General features: G+C 45.1%; 1 protein-coding gene across 2 annotated transcripts in view; it reads right to left on the bottom strand.

The window, feature by feature from the left end:
* Window positions 1–18,687, bottom strand: part of LOC138303543 (zinc finger protein 850-like) — a 223,951-nt gene that overhangs the window by 161,290 nt on the left and 43,974 nt on the right. For both annotated transcript variants that reach the window (XM_069242774.1, XM_069242775.1), the window contains exon 3: window positions 1,559–1,669. In XM_069242774.1, coding sequence (XP_069098875.1) covers window positions 1,559–1,669 — 111 coding nt within the window. The remainder of the gene's footprint in view (window positions 1–1,558; window positions 1,670–18,687) is intronic.

Here is an 18,687-nt window from a genome sequence, read left to right as displayed (position 1 = left end):
TATCTGCAAACTGGAAGAAGCAGTGTACAAGCAGTTGTTGATCAAAAAAGGCTTTTGAGTCTGTAAATTTGTTCGCAAACTACTCTTTGCAGTCTGTGAACCTTGCATCACAATTTTGCACGGTTTATGGGAGAAATAAGTTGGTTTCTATACCTCTGGGGTATGCCTTTGAGTTTTCCTTTGTTCCTTTTAGATTGGGAAGTGCTTCTCTTGCCCTCACACTGCTCCCCAGAACTCAGTTCTGTGGCACAGGTTCCCAAAATCAACGTTGTGGTTTGGGAACAGCTCCCATCATGTAATGATGGTCATAACAAAATGTGCATAGTTTTGCAACCAATCAGCCGTTCTTGGTTTGAAAAACAATTCATGACTTGCAAACAGATTTGTAGCTGTCACTACATTTTTAATGTCCTCAACATAACTGTAAGAATTTAGGTCAAACCACAAAAGGGGGACATTCTGGGCCAAGATGGATCTTTTGGCAAGTCTGGTGTCAATTCGTGTAGATGTTATTCCTGAGAGTAACCATTTCTACAATACATAATGAAGGTATTGGGTGCCTCCTAAAAATATACTTTCCTGTGTGTTTATCTACACATATACACAATAAGGGCCTCATCGCTAGTGCCACAGGAACTCCAAAGGGGCCTTTATCAGTAGTTACTATCCACATCAGGATTACTAGGTATAGTGCTTCACCCTGAGATTTCCACTGCTGAATTCTTGTGAAACACTTAAAAAGCACAACTCTCATATCTAGAATCGTGGTCTAGGTCCGGAGCACAGAATTGTCCCACCAAATGAGGGATCCTGGAGCACTTTATAAATAAGATATTATAGATTGATGGGCATACTTCTGTATATACCTGCACCCACACACCCTACACTTTGCATAAAAAAAATACTGCAGCTTACTAGAAGAACATTTGGCCAAATTTAATGTATTAATTGTTTTTAAAAGGAAGCCAATTGTATTCAAATACTCACTAATTCAATAAACAAGTGGCTAGAAACATATTAAAAGTCAAAGAAACGAGAGACAGGGCAATGTTAGCGGAGATCTAGGTTGAAAACCTGTCATCCTGTCTTCAAGGAGTCTCCCTTCTCCAGTATCCCATCATGCACCACAGGTGCTATTTATGCCAGTTTGTTTTGACGGTTACAGGAAGGATCCTGGGTAACTGACATACAGTTTTTTCGTTCATTCATCCAGAGAGGTGGGAAGGCTACTTATGACTTTGAAAGAAATGAAGAACATGTGACAGTATCAGGACTTGAATAGTTCTGACCCATAATGGTGCTTTAGGTGGAATAGGAGTGCAGATCTTGATGTTAAGTGATAATGGGAGTTTAACACCAAGCCAGAGTTAATATGACACTCTCAAGCCAGTGACACTAATGCATGCCATGTTGTTGCAAGTGATGTCTCAGTGAGGCCAAGACTTGCTGCTCAATAGAAAATCATACCGCAAAATACTTTGTTCAGCTAAAGCCTTTGCTACCTGGGACATCTAAGCCCTTCAGCCATCCTGCAAGATATTTAAAGAGGTTGACTTACATGAGGCGTTGTCGATCATCTCTGCTCTTGTTGCTGCATCCTGTGGATCGACAAAATCTTCATCACCTTTCTTAATGCGAACTAACGTGTCAGGATTGACAATCTGGTACCCTGGTATGGGAACAGATAAATGTGATGTTGATTGGAATGGGAATGGGTGTACTACACAAACATGTCTCGACATGTACCTCCTTACTTAAAACATACAAACCAGAATGTTTGCATGACACACTACACACTTGGAGAAAACTCTCACTGCAGATAAATACCTATGGATGTAGCTGGACCTTTATACTTTAAAACACGTAAGCATAGATTAGGAAGACCAAAAAGTTCAAGCAACCTAAAGATTGTTATTCTTCAAACAAGTATTCAAAACAGAACTCTGCAAAATCATAATCTGTGAAGATCATGACAAATAATGAATAAGGTGATAACTCCTAAAGCCGTGGAAAGATTTCAAGATGAGGACCTTTGATGCTTCCAACTCTGCACTCAATGCTCCCGCAGCCAGAGCGGTGAATGCGTGGCCGCAGAAAGGGATGTGCTCTAGAGCGGGTCGCAGACGGGAGAACTTTAAGACTGCGTTCTGCTGCTAGCTATGTCACTTGAGCAAACACCCTTACTCGGGGCAAAGCGTTGCGAAATTGTAACTACTTGTATCATGTTGTTCAAAGCGCGCGTTTCCACCCCCCGCCCCCATCCCATGAGGGTCTGACTGGACTCCATGCTATTCTATGAAGAGCCCTCACGTCTGATCTACTTCCTTCACAGCACTCTGCTAAGGCTGTTCAGTTCCATTTAATTAGTTTTCACAAACAAAGCAGTTACTGACAATAAACAGCCTCATACAGATACCTAAATATGAATTTGAATACTTAAATGGGTATTTATTAAACAAAATCTATGAACTGAATGCGCTCTGCCCACAATTGAGAATCTTCTGTCTTGCTGTTCAAGGGGATAGAAGCAAGAAAAGTAAAAATGTTCAAATTACAAATCGGGTGGTTTGAGCACAGTCCAATTATATCATTCCAATATTCTGCTTAACACATAACTGCAAACAGTCCATAGTAAATGATAAGAGGTGAATGATGACTGCTAATGCCCTAGGCCTGCCTCTTCTGTTGTTGAGGGAGACAGGATGCCAGTAGGAGCTGACTGAACACTTAAGCGACTGCTCCCGGTCCTTTCTGTGAGGCGAGTTACAATGGGTTACAACGGTGAAACACAGCAACAGCTTTGGCAAAGAGATTTGAGTAATAACAGGGTTTAGGCGTCATTCTGAGTTATTTTGGGTATTCAGGAGAGCATTTGTCTTCGTACTACCCTGCGTCACGGTTCAGCCATCTTATGCTTGTATTTGGCACAAATCATCATGCAGAAGTCAAGTCAAAGATTGGTTGACATGGCCCACCATCTTCTCTAATAAGACAGTGTTAGAGACATCAGGCGTATCACGCGTCACAGCTGCTTTTATGGTAATATCAATACCACAGGATGCTGATATGTGATGTGGATCGGTGACCAGATCAACGATATATGCTGGCAGCATCCTAAAATGTAAACCAACCATTTGTAAAGCCAATAGGTCTCGCCATTTTGATCTATTGGCTTTGCTAGTAAGATGTGATGACATGAACATACGCATGATCATATATTTGTCATGACGCTGTCAGCAGGCACGTCATACTGTAGGCATTCACATGCATTCGTCAACATGCATGCACATGTGTCCACACACAAGCTAACACATGCGTCACCACACATGTGCACACTCGTCAACACACCTGCGCACACCTATGGAATGCCCTGACCACTATGTTTTTATTTATTTATTGACAACTACAACATCTGGATGCCACTTGGAACAGTAAAGAATAAAAGCTTAGTTGTGTGAAAGTTTTTGACAGCAAGCGCTACAACAGCAAATGGCTACTGCCAGAATCTCCAAACAAATTAAAAATAAAATATATGTTAGAAATGGGGTATCTAATTGGCAGAGGTATACACCCTTATCCAAGTAGGGACCACAATCCTAGTCAGGGTAAGTCACAACACAATACAAATTATCCTGTGCCCATCCTCTAGTAGATTGGCACTAAGCAGTCAGGTTTAACTTAGAGGGCAATACGAAAAGTATTTGTGCAGAACTTTATACAATAACACAGAGAATACACCACAAAAAGGCACCACACAGGTTTAGAACAATAGAGAGCATTTATCTGATTAAAATACTGTTGAAACGATGAAAATCCAATGTACACACATAAAGTTATGAATTTTTAAAGATCAAATACAACTAAAGCACCTAGAAAACACAATAGCTCCATATGGGGCTATCACGGTGTCATTGACGGAGTTGTTCCCAACAATATAACAGCACTCACTGGTGCCAGTCACATGGATCCCCAGGTACAGTACCTTTTGAAAACGAAGAACAAGGACGTCGCACGGAGTCGGAAAGAGGCATCAGTCCCTTACGGCTTCCAAGGAAAGAGGCGTTGGCTCCGATTTGCGAAACAGGGGGAGGTGAGGCGTCAGGTCCACGATACAGGGGGAGATGATGTGGCAGTGTCCGCGATGCGTCAATTCCCTGTGACCGGGCGGGGTCGCTGGTTCCGGCCTGTCAGGACGTGATGTGTGGACTTCGCAGTGTCGCAATGATCCTGAGTGACGTCAGCAGAGTTGCAGCAACGTCAGATTTGCATTGCAGGCTGCGGTCATTGCGTGCAGCGAGGTCCACGGAGCGGGAGCAGGCTGCGACGTAGCTGAAGTCGTTCCCGAGTCACTGTAGTCGGGTACTAGTAAAAAGCTAGCAGTTGAAGTCTTTGTTGTCCCTGAGACTTCAGAACAAGAGGCAAGTTCAATCCAAGCCCTTGGAGAGCACTTTTGGGGGAAGGCAGAGTCCTTCCAGCACAGGAAGACGTCAGGAGGGCAGCAGTCCTTCCCAGCAAACCAGTTCAGAGAGTCCTTTGGACAGCCAGGCAGGTCTTCTGACAGAGTTCAGGTGCAGGTCCAGAAGTGTCTGAGTTGGTGGGTTCAGAGACCCAGTTTATATACCCAAAAACGCAGTTAAAGTGGGGGAAGACTTCAAAGAGTGGTTTTGAAGTGCACAAGGTCCCCTTTCAGCCCAGTCCTGTCTGCCAGGGTACCTGTGGGGGTTATCAATTGTTTGTATGAGGGCAGGCCACTAGCCTTTGAAATGTAAGTGTCAGGCCCTCCACCCTTCCAGCCCAGGAAGACCCATTCAGTATGCAGGTGTGACTGAGTGTCCTGAGTTTGTGGTTGTCTTGGTGAGATGCACAAGGGAGCTGTCAACCAGCACATACTAGACGTTGATTGGAGATAGTCTGTAAGGCACAGATGGTTTTAAGTGCAGAGAAATGCTCACTTTACAAAAGTAGCATTTCTAAAATAGTAATATAAAATCCAACCTCACCAATAAGTAGGATTTTCTATTACCATTCTGGCCATACTTCATATGACCTGGTTACCCCTTTCAGATCACAATCTACCACTCAAAAAGTATATGAGGGCAGTCCTAATGCTATCTATGAAAGGAGCAGGCCTCACAGTAGTGGAAAATGAATGTAGGAGTTTTTCACTACCAGGACATATAAATCACATATGTACATGTCCTGCCTTTTACCAACATCGCACCCTACCATATGGGTTACCTAGGGCCTACCTTAGGGGTGACTTATATATAGAAAAAGGGGAGTTTAACACCTGGCAAGTACTTTTAAATGCCAAGTCAAAGTGGCGGTGAAACTGCACACATACAGGCCTTGCAATGGCAGACCTGAGACATGGTTAAGGGGCTACTTATGTGGGTGGCACAATCAGTGCTGCGGGCCCACTAGTAGCATTTAATTTACAGGCCCTGGGAACATGTAGTGCCAATTGGGGATGAACCGTTGTTACCATGTTTAAGGGAGACAGCATATGCACTTTAACACTGGTTAGCAATGGTAAAATGTGCAGAGTCCTAAAAACCAGTAAAAACAGTGTCAGAAAAGTGGAGGGAGGGAGGCAAAATGTTGGGAGATGACAACTCTAAGGCTGTCAGGTCTGACAATATATATGTTTTAAGGATAGTGAGTGGGGGAGCAATGAAGAAAGGGGTGGGACCGAAGAAGGAGGGTGTAGGTGGCCGACCAATAGAGAAACTTGAGGCCGGGGAAGGGAATAAATAATTAAAAAATAAGTCGGGGAGGTTGAAGAAATGGACATGTGAGGGAGGATGGGGGCAGCACGGCATGCGTGGAATGGTGGCCGGTATGAAACGGGAGAAGCAGTACGCAAAAGAGGGAGCAAAACAAACCATATGCGGTGGGTACTTAAGGCGGGAGCAGCACACAAGAGAGAGCAATAAAAGAAGTCCACCTTCGTCGAGTGCATAGGAAAAGGAAAAAAGTCATTCTCTAAATATGAGTAGTGGAAGGAAGAAGTCAGCCAATCACAAGGATGGCAAAGAAGCTATGCTCCAGGGAAGGGACAAACATAAGAAAGGCAAACCATGGAATAAAAAGCAAGCACAAATGTGACAATACAGCCAACCAATCGTAACAAAAAATGGGCAGACTCAAAGCCCACTGTAAGTTTTTGGTATTGTCCACAACTGGTCTTTGGCAGACAGACAGCTAATCTCATGGAGTCATGGAGGATTTTGAATAAAATAAATTCTAGTCCGGCTTGTCATAGAATCTTTTCAAGATAAAAGAGTGAGTCAGAACAGTGTTCTTCCAGAGAGTGTATGAAACATTTCTTTCAGACTTTGAAGCAGTGATTTGTCATGTGGTTTGTCAAAGAGACCTATAGCATGCATCCATAAATGGTTGACACTATGTCTCTGGATCTCACCCTTGTTCTGAAACAGATGAGGACAGGGATTGTTGCAAAGACCTAAGGCACTTTCCAGTTGTACACTGGTGTGTGTAGCATATGGTTACTGGATGAGGTGGAATTGTCACAGTTGTGTAGATAAGTGTAGCCAGATGTTGAGTCCTAGCTTCTTTACTCGTGATTGGCCTTCCATAAGAATCCATGTGGGCTTAGCCACCTCTTATGGATAACAGTGTGATAGGTATAATATCTGGTGGCTCTGTGGTAAAGCTCTAAGTGTGAGAGTCTGAAACCTCCTGACACCGTTGTAGCTTGCAGTTTATTTTCTATAGGTCTTGGCTTCAGGTTTGCTCATATAAATGTCTTTATCGGACTGTCAATCTGGAGCAGTTATTTGGAATTTTTAAGGAAAGCATGCCAAAAATGTAAATAAATCATGACATAGGCATCATCTTCTCTCCTTACATTCGGCCACACAAAGACAGGTTCTGTTTTGAACACCTAGAGAAGTCCCTCCTTGTGAAGCCTGGGTGAATATTATCAGTCATAATCTTCCTGAGACCACTACCAATCTGTATACTAAGGCCCCTAAGGTTTGTGTGAACCCTCTTAAATGAAGATTGTTCTAGGGATGAATAGCTGAATCTCTCTGGGGAGGAACTTCACAATTATCACAATTGATCATGTAACCCAAAGCCTACAAGTGGCAGATCAGAAATACGAGGATGGGACAGCTATATCTGGTTTAGGTGGAGCAAGAAGTTGTCTGCGTACACTATTACTTTCTGCTCCCCTGCAGACCTTTGGATGCCACAAAAATTGCCTGACTGTCTGATGACAGCTGCAACAGTTTCAAGTGCAAGAATGAACAGGAGACGGGACAGCAGACATCCCTGGCATGGTCCTCTCTGGATCTGTAATGTATCCACAAGTGACCTGACTGGTGGGTGAATAATACACCCATTGTACCTTGGATAGAGAATCGAGAATGCCGCTTTTATAGCATTCTGAATAATACACCCCAATCCACACAACCAAATGCCTTACCAACACCTAAAGTCGACTGTGTCCATCATCTTTAACTGGCCACAGCAGTTGTTGCAGCGTTTGTGGCTTATCCTGGGAGGAGCGGTATGATACGTGCCCCACCTGTGAGGACTGTAGGAGTGTTGAAATTAACTTGAGTAGTTGCCCACGAGGAGCCTGACCAGAATCTTGGTGTCCATATTAATCAAAGAGATCGACCTGGAGCATAGCAATGGGTTTTTCCCTTCTACTCGTAGCAAAGATACTGTGACCATAATATAATCAGGCATGTGTAGGCCAGTGGTTCTACATTTGTATTCACTTTCTGAGCACTATGGCTAGTTTAAGGCAGTAAACCTTATAGAATTTAGTGGGCAAGCCATCTTGACCAGGCAGCTTGCCCGGTTGCTTATTACCAATGACTCTAGATATCTGTCTGGGATTAATCAAACATCAAAACACTTTCAAGGACATAATCTTGCATCATACCTCACAGAATTTCTTGTGGTGGTCACAGGATCTGTCTTATATTCATATTTTGCATAAATTCGAGTTCCAGTCTCCTCAATTATTGATATGGTCCTTCCAAAGCTTGTGATTAGCCTTGAGATTTCAGAGAAGAAAGTCATCTTGGTGCAATAAGGTGCATAGATAAAGTCTAAGATCATGGTTGTGTTTCAGAAGGAGAATTGACAAAGACTTAGCTGTCTTTCATGCCTACTCAAACTTTCAGTGTCTTGATGAGAAGTGATTTTGTGTACAGTTCTGCAACACTGAAGTCTGCACGGCATCCAGAAGCTCTGCTCTTCCCTGGTTTATTGTAGGCATGTGTATTACCTTTCCACACAGCACCTTTTCAGCTTCTGTGCCTCTAACACCGATAACTGAGTCTCTTGTATAAGAGCAACATCTGTTGATTTCAAATCTAACCAAGAAAACATCTTGGCAGATAATGTGTTCGAGATCTGTCACACAATGTAGTAGCTGGACATTAAACAGCAGAGTATATCTGTGTCTCAGAAGAAAATACTCACAGAATGTGTAATTTAATGGAAGTGGCAGGTAATGGATCAGAAAAGTGAGTCATGGCTACATCAGCTGCCCATGAGTTGGAAGGAGAGGGCGTGGAATACAGTGTTGTCGCAAATCATCTGGGTTTACTATAAATACAGGAGGGCAAACCACAATGAGCAGGCATCCCATCGGCATCTCGGAATACAATCTAACCTCATGGCCCGAGGGGGATGTAGAGAGTACCACAACCTGGTGCATACTTAGTCAAGGAGGAGAGTGGGACTGAGATATGGCATACCTGCAGGGGCTCAAGTGTGTCACACCCATCACTTCGGTGGAAGACTAGGAGTCTTGTGTATCACGTCAAGGCTCTGCAGGATTTCTGTGGGTGGCTCTGCACTTGGCTTTATGTGTTTATTTGTTAAACAGACATACTCCGTTTTTGTTGATACAAATAACCTTAATTATAGCACTTGCAATGTAATTTATAATCTTTATGAATCTTAATGATGGAAGAAGAAGTATTCCATGATAAGGTCAAAGGAGCAGATGAACTTAAGTTACACAGTACAAGATATGTGCATGTAGTCAACCAGGGGTTACACATCTTGTTGTGTTTATGGTCATGTAAATGGTGATATAAACCTTGTTTTTACCTGGTGCACTTTAACATACTTACCACTTTGATCCTGGAAAGATAGCCCTTCTTTAACCCAGTACAGCGTCCTAGTGGAAGAAACAACACAGGAGGGTGTAGTGAAATATGTGTTTTTGACCAATGACTTCGTGTTGCACCACTTTGCACCTGGCCTAGCTGTCTAATGTTCACCAGTTACAGACTACATTTCGTATTCAGTTTAGCTTTAGATTCATTCTGCCTATTGACTTTATCGTAGCATTAGACACTGCCATGTTAAAGCTGCCTGTAATTTTCCACATTGTAAACTGTGCATTCTGTCTTGTTTTCGTGCTCTTTCTCACCGAAGAGCTAGGACATATTGTCACCAAAGAGCTAGTGCACAATATGGAGGAGTTACTCAGTCAGCATGATAAGGATGTAGTAGACTGATGTTTATGGTACAGCAGGGAACAGCTTAGGCTTGGGAGAGACACCTTGGGAAACTGGTCAGTTCCAGCCTGTTTCTTTCAACCCTGACCTAAACTGGTCAACATGTTTGAATTGTGAAATGAGGGGGGTTTTCCAGAAAGCTCCTTTTGTTTTTTAAAGATATAAAAAGACCCAGTACGACAATGAGAGGGTGAGTGGCCTCAATCAGGGGTCTGGACGTCGGATGCCTGATATCTTTCTCGTGAGGGTGGAGATCTCTTTCTCTTTCACAGTCGAACGGAGTCATCGTCTTGCTGGCATGAGAAAGATGAAGAACTTGGCAGGCCCTACGGTGATGCATTTTTACTTCATTATTTGCTTTACATTATAATATAAATACATATATTTGATGGGTACATTGCAGTATAGAATCATTTTGGTATGTTTTCCTTTCATTGCTGTGACTATTTTTAAACTTATGCTTTCAACATGCAGATCTCCTTTTAGGAACTTCGTGGTAAAATAATAAATGTCTTCTTTGAACTAAGAAGTGCATTCAGAGATTTTTGTCAGCTCGGTCATTAGTGAAAGCAAAACATTTTGGCGTAGATCAGACAGTCTAAAAAGAGGGGTTGGAGGTTTCGAGTGCACGATTTAAAAGTGTAAATATATTTTTATTCAGAGCGTTAAAGGAAGCACTGCAAACCATGTTTGAAAATGCAAGTGAAATTAAAACGCCTTATGATGTCTTGGCAAATGTGTTTTCTTGTTTATCAGGACTTTCTAAATTTTGGGATGGGTGCTTCGATAAAACAAACTTATTAAATGTGTTTTCATGTTCAGAAAAGGTTTTTTTAAAACGAAATTATACCTCTTTTGTTCTTGACTAGAGGGTTTGGATACTTTTGTCTGCTTACAGAAAAATGCATGAGAGATGTAAACAGAATATGAAAATACGAAATTAAGAAAGCAAGTTAGCAGAACAAGTTATTACAAGATAAAGCTGTAATCTACCAAGCAGTTACAGGGGAATCTGACTTTTCACATTCCAGTAATGAGGAGGTTAAAAAAGGTGGGGGCCAGTGTGAGCTGCATGAGCAGCATCATGAGCAGCCAATATTTGGATGAAAAATACAGAGAAGCCCACAGTTTTTGGCAGGAGTTGAAATGCATTCTTTAAAAGATTATACCAAGCAAGAAGTTGATGATGTTACCGGTATATTCAGACATCATTTGCAGAGTACGATGTGTACAATTAATTCAGACAAGATACAGGGACTGTTGCAAAATGTGCGGTTTCTAGGAATTCAGTGGAATCCAGAGCATAGAGAGATTTTGTTACAGGTAAAACAAAAGATGTTGAAGTTTGCTACTCCTCGCACTAAGCAGAAGACACAGAGTTTCATGAGATTGTTTGATTATTGGAAACAGCATGACCCTCATCTGAGTAAAATCTTAACACTTTGGTACAAAGAAACCAGAAAAAAACATGAGTTTGAATGGAGTGAAGAGCAACAGTATGCTTTTGATTTGGCAAATTAAATAATTCAACAGACTTTAGACTTTTGGCCAGTGCAAGAGGGAGACATTGAGTTACATGCAACTGTTCAGCAACAATATGCAAATTGGAATATGTGGCAGAAATAGGGGGGGCGAGGGTGCCCCTGGGGTTTTGGACTAGAAGAACAAGTTACTTACCTTCCGTAATGCTTTTTCTGGTGGATACACTAGCTACCTGTGGATTCCTCACCTTATGAATTCGTCCTTGCGTCAGCATCCGACGGAAAGTCTTCTTCCTAGCTGTCCACGTCGACGAGGACGTCATAATGGCACGACTCCACGTGACTCCGTCTGACGTCAACGTGCCAATAAGAGGTCCCCGTCAGCGTACTGACGTCAGTTTCACCTCATTTTTTACATGCCTTTGAGGCGAACAGGTGAGAACCGACCCATCAAAAACCGTAAAGAAAGATATATATACACACACAATAACATTGTTCATTGAACCCATATATTTACATAGATACCCTAAAATACATATATATATATATATATATATATATATATATATATATATACAAATAAACATATTTCCAACCACTGCAAGATAACTGTGAAATCAGGCAGGCAACGGGGAGGCGGGAGGGACCGTGAGGAATCCACAGGTAGCTAGTGTATCCACCAGAAAAAGCATTACCAAAGGTAAGTAACTTGTTCTTCTGATGGATACAACTACCTGTGGATTCCTCACCTTATGAATAGAGTCCCAAAGCAGTACCGCACTCGTGGTGGGTGCCCGCCTGATTACACCAAGAAATCTTGCAATACCGAACGAGCAAAATGACCGTCCCTCCTCACTTCAGAGTCCAAACAATAATGTTTTACGAAGGTATGGAGGGACGCCCAAGTTGCCGCTTTGCATATATCCACCAACGGAACTCCTCTCGCTAGAGCCGAGGTAGCAGACTTAGCCCTAGTAGAATGGGCCCTGATACCTTCAGGAGGGACTTTCTTCGCCAGAGAGTAACAAATCTTTATACACAAGATGACCCACCTGGAGAGTGTTCGTTTCTGGACCACTCTGCCCTTTCGCTGTCCAACATACCCTACGAACAGCTGATCATCCAAGCGAAAGTCTTTAGTCCTCTCCAGGTAGAAACTCAGCGCCCTCTTAGGGTCCAGCCTATGGAGCCTCTCTTCATCTTTAGAAGGGTGGGGAGGAGGGTAGAACGAGGGTAGGGTAATAGACTGCCCTATATGAAAAGGAGTGACAACTTTTGGCAGAAAAGCTGCCCTGGTTTTCAGCACCACTTTATCAGGGAAAAACATGGTAAAAGGAGGTTTAACAGAAAGGGCTTGAAGCTCCCCAACCCTCCTAGCAGATGTGATCGCAATTAAGAAAACAGTCTAAGACCAAATATCTCAACGGACATGAATGCATGGGCTCGAAAGGCGAACCCATCAGAAACGTTAATACCAGATTCAAGTCCTACTGAGGCATGTGAAAGGGCGTGGGAGGAAACTTATTCATTAAACCTTTAATAAACCTATTTACAATTGGAGATTTAAACAAAGAAGGCTGGTCCGGAAGGCAAAAGCAGACAGAGCCGCCAAATAACCTTTAACCGTAGCCACCGTACAGCCTTTCCTTGCTAAACTAAGAGCAAACAAAAGAATATCAGAAAGGTGGGCCTTCAAGGGATCTGTTTGATTCTCCCCACACCAAACCCCACACCAAACCACAAATTTTACCCACCTGCCGGCATAAATGGATTTAGTGGAGTGTCGCCTGGACAATAGAATAACATCCACTACATCCGGTGGGAGAGAAAACAAACTCAGGTTGCCCCGTTCAATCTCCAGGCATGAAGGTGCAGGCTCTGGAGGTGGGGGTGTAGAACCTGCCCCTGCGACTGTGAGAGGAGGTCTGCCCTGAGCGGGAGACGGAGCGGAGGGCACTGAGAGAGTTGAAGCAGGTCTGTATACCATACCCTTCTCGGCCAGTCCGATGCCACTAAGATGACTCGGGCCGGTCTTGACGAACCTTCCTCAGAACCCGAGGAATCAAGGGTATGGGGGGAAACGCGTAAAGCAACTGGCCTCTCCAGGCCATCTGAAATGCATCCCCCAATGCTCCTTGCAACAGATACTGGAGGCTGCAGAACAACAGGCAATGCGCATTCTCCCGAGTGGCGAATAAATCCACCTGAGGAGTACCCCACATCCCGAAGATGTGGAGGACCAGGTCTGGATGGAGACGCCACTCGTGATCTATCGAGAAGTGACGACTGAGACTGTCCGCACGTACATTCAGAACTCCGGCAAGATGGTTTGCTACTAAGCAAATCCGATGGTCCTCTACCCAGGACCAGAGTCGCAGAGCTTCTCTGCAGAGAAGGTACGACCCTACTCCTCCCTGCTTGTTTATATACCACATCGCGGTAGTGTTGTCTGTTAAGATCTGAACAGAAAGACCGCGAAGGGAAGGGAGGAAGGCCTTGAGCGCCAAACGTACCGCCCGCAATTCCAACAGATTGATATGCAACAACTGTTCCGCTGGTGATCAATGACCCATGATCTCCAGGTCCCCCAGATGAGCTCCCCACCCTAGAGTGGAAGCATCCGATATCACTGTGGTCACCGGAGGTGGCAGTGAAAACGGTTTTCCTTGGGAAAGGTTGCCGTCCACTGTCCACCAATGAAGATCCGCTACAGCGTCCTTAGAGATCTTTATTGAATCCCTGAGATCTCCTTTGTGCTGGAACCACTGCCTGCGGAGGCACCACTGAAGAGCCCTCATATGCCAGCGAGCGTGAGTGACCAACAGAATGCAAGAAGCAAACAGACCTAGCAGGCGTAAGACCTTGAGGACTGGAACTGCCGCTCCAACTTGAAACAACGGAATCAGCGGCTGAATGTCCCGAACCCGCTGAGGCAGGGGGTAGGCCCGAAACATTGTTGTGTCCAGTACTGCCCCTATGAACAGGAGGCGTTGAGAGGGCTCCAGGTGAGATTTGGGCACATTTACAGAAAAAATCAGATCGAACAACAGTTGGGTTGTCATTCGCAGATGAGACAACACAAGCTCTGGAGACTTGTCTTTGATCAACCAATCGTCCAGGTAGGGAAAAACCGCTACTTCCCTCCTTCTGAGATGTGCTGCAACAACTGCCATCACCTTCGTGAAAACCCGAGGTGCTGAAGTAAGTCCAAACGGAAGGACCGCAAACTGGTAGTGTTGCGTTCCGACCACAAACCGGAGATACTTCCTGTGCGACTTGATTATCAGAACATGAAAGTACGCGTCCTGCAAGTCGACAGACACTATCCAGTCTCCTTCGTTCAACGCCAATAGCACCTGCGATAGGGTCAGCATTTTGAATTTTTCCTGCTTGAGGAACAAATTCAAAATACTCAAGTCTAGGATCGGCCGTAAACGACCGTCCACTTTGGGAATCAGGAAATATCTTGAATAACATCCCTGACCCCTCTCCTGCAACGGCACCAACTCTATAGCGCCCTTTGCCAACATGGTGACAACCTCCTGTTGCAACAACAGAAGATGGTCTTCTGAACAAAAGGAGGGACGGGGGGAAAGGGAGGAGGGAACTCCTGAAAGGGGAGAGCATAGCCCTTTTCCACAATTCTTAGCACCCACGAGTCTGTTGTAATTGACTTACATTTCTGCAGAAAAAGACTCAATCTTCCCCCTACAGGAGAAGTATGGATGATAAAGTGGGGAAAACTAGGGCTGCTTCTGCTGTTGTCCACCACAGGAGGATGACAAAGATGACAGCTGCTGGGCTGGCCCTCTAGCTCTACCCCTACCCCGCCCTCTAAAGGCACGATAGGGCGGATTGGCAGGTTGCTGGGCGAAGGACTGTGACCTCCGAAAGGCAGAGCCTCGAGTGAACCCCCGAAATCTGCGAAATGGTCTATAAGGTGTTGTAGCAGAGGTCTGTAAGCCCAAGGACTTAGCTGTCGCCCGACAGTCCTTAAACCGTTCAAGGGCAGAGTCCGCCTTGTCCCCAAACAACTTTTCCCCATCAAATGGTAGATCCATTAAGGTGGATTGAACATCCAAAGAAAAACCAGAGGACCTTAACCAGGCATGCCTCCTAGTAGCCACAGATGTTCCCATGGCCCTGGCTATGGAATCCGAAGTATCCAGGCCAGATTGTATAATTTGTTGAGCAGCCGCCTGCGCATCCATAAAAAGGGATCCAAACGATTTTTGCATCTCCTGTGGCAGATCCTTTGCCATTTCCTTAGCGGAGTCCATAAGGGCGTGGACGTATCTGCCCAGCACACAGGTGGAATTAGTAGCCTTAAGCGCCATACTACATGATGAAAAGATCTTCTTCGAAGACTGCTCCATCCTCTTGGACTCCCTCTCAGTTGGGACTCCAGGAGATGTCCCAGGAGCAGACTTCGCGGAACATGACATCTGGACTACTAAGCTTTCCGGAGTTGGATGTCGTGATAGAAAAACCGGATCTCCTGGTGCGCCACTATGTCTCCTCGCCACTGCCCTGTTCACTGCAGGAGTTGTTACTGGCTTCTTCCATAAGTCCAATATAGGTTCAGTTAAAGCCTCATTGAAAGGTAGCAAAGGGTCAGCACTGGACGAAGAGGGATGTAGTACCTCTGTGAGCAGGTTAGTTTTCACCTCCGCCACAGACAAAGGCAAGTCCAGGAACTCTGCTGCCTTCCTTACCACTGTATGGAAGGAAGCGGCCTCTTCTGTAAACTCCCCCGGAGACGCAATGTCCCACTCCGGGGAAGTATCCAGACCACTTGCAGTGGCTAAACCCTGGAACTCATCTGAAGGCTCAATATCTCCTTCCTCCAGCTGTCTATATTCCTCTTCCTCCAAAAGACTTAATGCCTTCCTACGAGATCGAAGATGTGTCTCTAGGGCAGGCGTCGATAAAGAGTCCATCGACGCCGACGACTTCGAACCTCGAAAGGGCCCAGGAAGAGATGGATGACTCCTAGACTCACCCGACGCCAGTGCCGGCGCCGACACGGAGTCGAACGATGACCTTCTCGGAGTCGGTTGGCAGGAAGGCGATGGAGCCGGTCTGGATGGGGACATCAACGACGTCGGATGGCGCGGTGATGGAGTCGGTTGACGTGATGGAGGATCCACCGTCACAAGTGGTGAACTCCCGCCAGGGGATACCCTCGGCGCCGAACCGCCAGTTTCCGAAGGGCAAAAGGGCATGAATGGAGCCGCCTTGTATGGCGCCGGAGAGCCCAAATTAAACGCCAATGGCCCTGTGGGACCCGCCGGTGCACCAGCAGGGGCCATGGATTGGAACAGGGCATACATTGCATTAAAAAATGCTGCCGGATCCGTCCCTAGAGCCGGGAAAGCCGGGTATTGTTGAGCAGAGGTCTGCTGTACATCAGGCTCCCTCGACGCCGGCGAAAATTGAGGGCTACGATGAACGACCTCAAAAACAGATGGCGCCGGCGACCACTCCGGACTCTCGGGTTGAGGCGTGACAGTAGGGCTCATCTCCCATGTCTTCTGGCGTCGAGAATACCGAGACCTCGACCTTGATCAGCTCCGCTCCGAACGGCGCGAGAGTCATGATGGCGCTGAGAGTCATGATGACGCCGCTTCTTATGCTTCTTGGGTGAAGCATGGGAAGAATCCTTTTTATGGCCCTTCTTCTTCGCTTTTGCTAAGAAAAGCTTCGCCTCGCGCTCTTTCAGAGCTTTTGGATTCATGCTCTGGCACGAAGAGCATCCTTCCACATCATGCTCCGAACTAAGGCACCAAATACAATCCGAATGGGGGTCGGTCACTGACATCCGACCCCGCATTCCCTACACGGCTTGAAACCGGACTTTTTTGGAGGCGACACTGTAACCACCAAAAAGCGCTACAGTTATCAACGAGCCAGGAAGAAAAACCGTTGGCGTCGAAGGCACGGAAAAAAGGAAAACTTACGTCAGTACGCCGACGAGGACCTCTTATTGGCATGTTGATGTCAGACAGAGTCACGTGGAGCCGTGCCATTATGACGTCCTCGTCGACGTGGACAGCTAGGAAGAAGACTTTCCGTTGGATGCTGACGCAAGGACGAATTCATAAGGTGAGGAATCCACAGGTAGTTGTATCCATCAGAAAACGACCTGACTTTGAGGAGCGCTATACTCCTTTTGAAAAACTGCTTTTGGTCTGTTATTGGGCTCTAGTGGATACTGAGCAAATAACACTAGGTCATAGTGTAATTCTGAGACCTGAAATACCAATCATGCAGTAGGTGATGAGTTCACCTAAATCTCACCGTGTAGGACATGCACAAGAGGCTAGCATCAAACGCTGGAAATGGTACATACAAGACAGGGTTCGAGTAGGACCGGCAGGCACTGCAGCCCTATATGAACAGGTGTCACAAGTCCCTGTACAGGATGAGGAGAGGGTGCAGGGAGTACCATAGGTAAAAGAGTCACCAGTGAAATGGGGTGTACCATTTGAATTCTTGTTCCCGGAGGATAGGACGCAAGTTTGGTTTACTAATGGTTCATTCAAATATGTGGGTACCAAAAGACATTGGAAAGCAGTGTAAAACAATCCAGTTACTGAATAATTGTTGACCACCACAGGAGCAGGAAAAAGTACCCAATATGCAGAGTTGTACGCTGTGTATCAAGCTGTAAAGCAAAAGCTGCTTGAGACTTGTCATATTTACATTGATTCTTGGTCCACTGCCAATGGATTAGCCATTTGGCTTCCCACATGTCATGCACACAACTGGTTCATTCACATAAAGGAGGTGTGTAGCAAAGAGTTGTGGCAGGAAATTTGGAAAATGTCAGAACAGAATAAAGTCATAAATGCTCATTGTCCCATTGGCTCACTAGAATGCTGGTTCAATTCCCTTGCAGACGACAAAGACAAAGGTTCTGAGACAGAAGTGTCAACCCAGAATTCTGACTTGGTGGGGATGGCAAGTGGGCGCACCAGAAATGTGGACACCTGGGAGAAAAAGACACTTACAGGTGGGCAGAGATTAGAGGGATGCACATTCCCCTAGATTTGATAAAAACTGTGATTTTGCAATGTCCTATTTGTCAGCACCCACAACAGAGATCTGTCCCACAACAGTCAAAGTTCAATTGGGAGAGGAAAGATACCAGGACAGATAGAAATCCAAGATATTCTGTTAAACAGTGTAGAAGCTGATTTATTTATACAGATTGGAGACAGAATTGCCCAAATTGTCATAAGTGCGGTGTATGGAGGATTGGTGAGGAAGTGGACTGCCCCAGCCCTTCTAACAGTGCAAGGAAAGGGAAGTTCAGCAGATAGAAACCTGAGTGCTAAGGTGTGGGTTGAATCCCCAGTTGGCCCTCCAAAACCTGCAGAAATTATAGCACAGGGCCCCAATAATATCCTGCTGATTATAAAACAAGGAAAGGAAAATGGGGAGCACATTTCAGATGACAAATGTTATTTGCGAGAAAAATCATACTTGTTTCTTTTACAGATCTTACTACGACTTGCCATTGACCATGAGTGTGCTGTGTGGTCTCCCTTCGGGCGTTTGCGTGTGGTGTCGGGGAGGGACAGCACCCCTAACTTGAACCTGATTGATCACTTTTGTGCAACGCTCCTGCTGCTTTTAAAGTACAAAACCTATAGGTCCATTTAGCGCTAATTATGCTTCAGAGATGA

This window comes from Pleurodeles waltl, chromosome 7 (genome assembly GCF_031143425.1).
Source record: "Pleurodeles waltl isolate 20211129_DDA chromosome 7, aPleWal1.hap1.20221129, whole genome shotgun sequence".
Lineage (NCBI taxonomy): Eukaryota > Metazoa > Chordata > Amphibia > Caudata > Salamandridae > Pleurodeles > Pleurodeles waltl.
Note: the sequence above shows the minus strand (reverse complement) of the source record. Positions and strands in the feature narration are given on the sequence as shown.